The sequence below is a fragment of the Littorina saxatilis genome, linkage group LG11 (genome assembly GCF_037325665.1).
Source record: "Littorina saxatilis isolate snail1 linkage group LG11, US_GU_Lsax_2.0, whole genome shotgun sequence".
NCBI lineage: Eukaryota > Metazoa > Mollusca > Gastropoda > Littorinimorpha > Littorinidae > Littorina > Littorina saxatilis.
Genome location: NC_090255.1, coordinates 30520450 through 30525449, shown reverse-complemented (window position 1 = coordinate 30525449; position 5000 = coordinate 30520450). Strand labels below are relative to the sequence as shown.

The window sequence follows — 5000 nt, the reverse complement described above, 5'->3', positions numbered from 1 at the left end:
GACACCACCTCGCCTCTCTCATTTCTCTCTCTCTGTCTCTGTCTCTCTCTGTCTCTGTCTCTGTCTCTCTCTCTCTCTCTCTCTCTCTCTCTCTCTCTCTCTCTCTCTCTCTTACGAATAAAAAGGCTGCCAGTCATCCGAGTTGTATCAAGGACATATCTCCCGATGATTTAAACACACATTTTTCCAAAATTGCTGAAAATGTGATTAAAAATGACAAGTCCAAATTAAATGATTTGAAAGTTTTAGAAGAATTTTGCAAATCAAAACAAATTTCATGTCAAGCAAAAATTCCCCTTCTTACAGTACCTGAAGTTTTTCACGCACTTACACACCTCAAGCAAACAGGCACCCGGGGGCTCGATGGGCTTGATGGTAGGATTCTTAAATTGTCAGCCCCCGTAATTTCTGAAACACTTACCTACATTTACAATCTCTGTTTAGACAAAAAATATTTTCCAGTCGCCCTGAAACAGGCTAAAGTCATTCCTCTGTTTAAATCAGGTGACAAAAGAGACCCCTCAAATTATAGGCCAATTTCCATTTTGTCTGTGTTATCAAAACCACTGGAAAAGCATATCAACAAACACATCCTAACACATTTCAACCAAAACAACTTATTCCATCCTAAGCAATCAGGATTTAGAGCTAAGCATTCCTGCCACACTGCCTTAATCTCTCTTGTTGATCAGTGGTTGGACAAAATAAACGATAATGAATTCTGTGGTGCCATTTTCGTAGACTTTGCAAAAGCCTTTGACGTAATTGATCACACATTATTGCTTAGAAAATTCGGTTTGTATGGCGTCGGATATGATACTATCAATCTTGTTAGTTCATTCCTCTCTGACAGACAACAGACAGTTCTTACAAACACTAGAGCATCGAGCATGCAAGCTGTAGATTACGGTGTACCACAAGGATCGGTATTAGGACCTCTGCTCTTCTCAATATATGTTAATGACCTCCCCCTTTATATTCAACATTTATGTGAACTTTTTGCAGATGATACCACAATTCACTCCAGTAACAAAAATTTAACTCGCTTATCAGAATCCCTCCAAGGAAGTCTAAACCAGCTGACAGAATGGACTGACCTAAATCACATGTCTCTTAACCCAAAGAAAACCAAATATATGATAATTACAACTAGACAAAAACGACAGAATTTTACCTCAACTGGTCCCGATTTAATGATTGACGGCAATATAGTGGAAAAAGTCGACCATCACAAAGTTCTAGGTGTCCACATCGATAACAACCTGTCTTGGTCAACTCACATTGAACAACTTAGTAAATTAGTGTCAAAGAAAGTGTACCTCTTATCTAGAATTAAACACTTCCTTAATTGTCAAGCCAGGAAGTTATTTTTCACTGCTCATATTCAGTCTCTTATTGATTACGCATCCACTCTATGGGACTCTGCAAGTGATAATTCCCTAAAGCTACTCAGCAGATTACACAAAAGAGCGCTAAAAGTAGTATTACTCAAACAGACTACTCTCACCGACTCAGACTACATCAACATAGGGGTCCTACCTCTAAAGTCAAGAATGAATTACAACAAAGGAATAATGATGCATAAAATTATGACAGAAAATGCACCCGAAACCATTTGCTCAAAGTTCTCTTTGAAGAATTCGCACCACTTTATAAAACTAAACACTCCTCTTCCTAGGATAGACCTATTTAAATCAAGTCTTGTTTATTCAGGAAGCAGCCTCTGGAACGCTCTTCCGGACGCCCTGCGGCAATCCACCAACACAGATTCTTTTAGAACCAAATATTCTTTCCATTTAATGAACTCTATGAACAAATAAACTTGATTGGTATGTTTTCTTTGTATACAGTTGTTCATTATCGGAATTATGGTTTATTGTGACAAAATCACGAAGATTTGGCTCTGTAATACATTGTTTTGCTGAGCTAATGTATTGTTGGGTTACTTTCATTGCTTTACACCCAATTTTGAACACTACCTTATGATCTACAATGCTTCTACATAATGCGCTTCATGTACATAAACTTATATGTTCTACCATTAATGTTTTTATGTAACCTTTTTTTTTTGTTTTGTTTTTTGTTGTTGTCCCTAGTCATAGTTATAGTAAAATAGTTTAGTCCCTCTTTAGGGCGAGGGCCAGATGCAAAAAAGCATATCTATGCTTATTCTTGTCACCCTCGAAAAATAAAGATTTGTCATTGTCATTGTCATTGTCATTGTCTCTCAACCGACCGCCACCCCTACCCCGCCACTCTCTCTCTCTCTCTCTCTCTCTCTCTCTCTCTCTCTCTCTCTCTCTCTCTCTCTCTCTCTCTCTCTCTCAAACGGGCAAACGCACACCCACACACAAACCCACTGACACACAAACCCACTGACACACACACACACACACACACACACACACACACACACACGCACACACATACATACATAGGCTACACACTAACACACAAACACACGCGGACTGATCAGCAGGCAGCTAGGTAGCAAGCCAAACGGACGGATCGACTGACGAAGGGAAGGACGGACAGACAGGCACGCAAACAGACACACACAGACAGAAAGACAAAGCTTAAAGCCAGTCCAATTCCAAAACAGATCGACTGCAAACGTTCCAAATGAAGACAAATTTGTCGTGTCATGAATTAAACGTTGCAAACGTTCCAAATGAAGACAAATTTGTCGTGTCATGAATTAAACGTTGCAAACGTTCCAAATGAAGACAAATTTGTCGTGTCATGAATTAAACGTTGCAAACGTTCCAAATGAAGACAAATTTGTCGTGTCATGAATTAAACGTTGCAAACGTTCCAAATGAAGACAAATTTGTCGTGTCATGAATTAAACGTTGCAAACGTTCCAAATGAAGACAAATTCGTCGTGTCATGAATTAAACGTTGCAAACGTTCCAAATGAAGACAAATTTGTCGTGTCATGAATTAAACGTTGCAAACGTTCCAAATGAAGACAAATTTGTCGTGTCATGAATTAAACGTTTCTTGTTTTTCATAGTATGTTCTAAGCCAGCTGACCTCTTCTTGTTCCTGATAATTTTGACGGCAATCATGAGGTCCATCTTGTGGTCATAACACTTGACCACTTGACCAAAGGACCCCTTGCCCAGGACCTCCAGAATCTCGTAGCGGTACACCATGTGGTCGTGCAACACCTGCAACGTTATCATCATCATCATCATCATCATCATTTGTTATCGCTAGTGAAATTTGTTCATTTTTGTGTGGATGTTACCGTCGTCGTCTGCAGCAGTGTCCATGTCAATGCTGATGTTAATTTGGTCGTTGTTGCCGTCATCGCGTTGTGTGTGTGGGGATGTGTGGTGGTAGGGGGGGGGGGGGTTGGGAGTGTGTGTGTGTGGGGGGGGGAAGGGTGTGTGTGTATGTGTGTGTGTGTTTGTGTGTGTTTGTGTGTGTTTGTGTGTGTGTGTGTGTGTGTGTGTGTGTGTGTGTGTGTGTGTGTGTGTGTGTGTGTGTGTGCGTTGAGAGAGAGAGAGAGGGGGGATTGGCATATGAGATAGGGAGAGATACGCCTGATTATAATTTATTATAATAACAACTGACCGAAAGGGCGATACCATTGATCTTCGAAGTGAACAAAACTTTCGAGGTCTGGTCATAATTAATGTATTTATTGATTGAATAATTGATTTCTTTGTTGAGTGGTTTTTTTCCCCTCTCTTTGTTTATTTATTAATTGCTCAATTCATTCAATCATTCATTCATTCATTCATTCAATTAACCATTATTGCATTCATTTGTTTATTCGTTTATTTAGTTTAAATATCTTTCTGTTTATTTAGTTTGCATTTGAAAAAGGACAGAGTGTTTATGTGGACATCCGCTATGTCTCAGAAAAACAAGAGTTTCTATGTAGGACCAAAATGGACCAACAGAGCAAAGAGTTGTACCTAGGCGGAAAGACGTTCACATTTCATGCACACGTTTGTATAGCTAGTTACTACTGTAGTGTTTTTCAACCCAAGCTAAACTGATTATGATCAGAATGATTAATCCCCGACTTGTGTCCAACAGAGCGTGTCAGAGTTGTTTATTGTACGACCGACTCGGTTGGCTAAACACGAGAAAAGAACCCGCTCACACAAAGACAGATTTGTGGGTGCATAGAGTGCACAAAGCACACAAACCGTTTAACTTCACCAGACAAAACTGGATGTAATTGTCCAGTCTAATGGGCACTTCGCTATTCTTTTGCAATTAAAGGTTCTTTGTGGCTTAGTGCCTTTTGACGAAAATAGCATATTAATTTTAACACAGATCTTCTTCTTCTTCTTCTTCTTCTTCTTCGTTCATGGGCTTAGACTCCCACGTTCACTCATGTTTTTAGCACGAGTGGATTTCAGGGGAGGCATGCTGGGTATTTTCGTGTTTCTATAACCCACCGAACTCTGACATGGATTACAGGATCTTTTCCGTGCGCACTTGGTCTTGTGCTTGCGTGTACACACGAAGGGGGTTAAGTCCCTAGCAGGTCAGTTGACCTGAGAGATCGGAAAAATCTCCACTCTTAACCCACCAGGCGGCAGCGACCGGGATTCGAACTCACGACCTCCCGATTAGGAGGCCGGCGTCTTACCACCACGCCACTACGCCTGTCATAACACAGATCGAGACAGTCAGTGTATAACGAAAGCCACTAGCATGTCAGGTGGTTGTTAACTTGTTTGTTTTTCTACTGCGTTGCCCTGAAGTCAAAGTCTCTTCTCAATTCCCACTCAACCCAACTCTTTGATTAAACAAAAACTGCCATGGCCGACCTGGTAAATAAATCCGGGTGTACACAATAGGGAGCAACGCAACAGGCTTGTTCAAATCATGTTACCCCAGCTCTATAGACAAAACAACTCAAAATGAAGGATTCTACTAGGCTTTCTTCACAGGTGTAGCAAAAAAATAGTTATTTACCGCAGTCTCACACACTCTAAAACACTCTCGGGAAGCCACGGTCTGAACCTCATTAA

At 40.5% G+C, this 5000-nt stretch overlaps 1 protein-coding gene across 1 annotated transcript in view; it reads right to left on the bottom strand.

Moving 5' to 3' along the window:
• Nucleotides 1-5000, bottom strand: part of LOC138980243 (dual specificity tyrosine-phosphorylation-regulated kinase 4-like) — a 37451-nt gene that overhangs the window by 14243 nt on the left and 18208 nt on the right. Inside the window, exon 5 of the mRNA XM_070353091.1 lies at nucleotides 3037-3173. Within this exon, the coding sequence (XP_070209192.1) occupies nucleotides 3037-3173 (137 nt within the window). The remainder of the gene's footprint in view (nucleotides 1-3036; nucleotides 3174-5000) is intronic.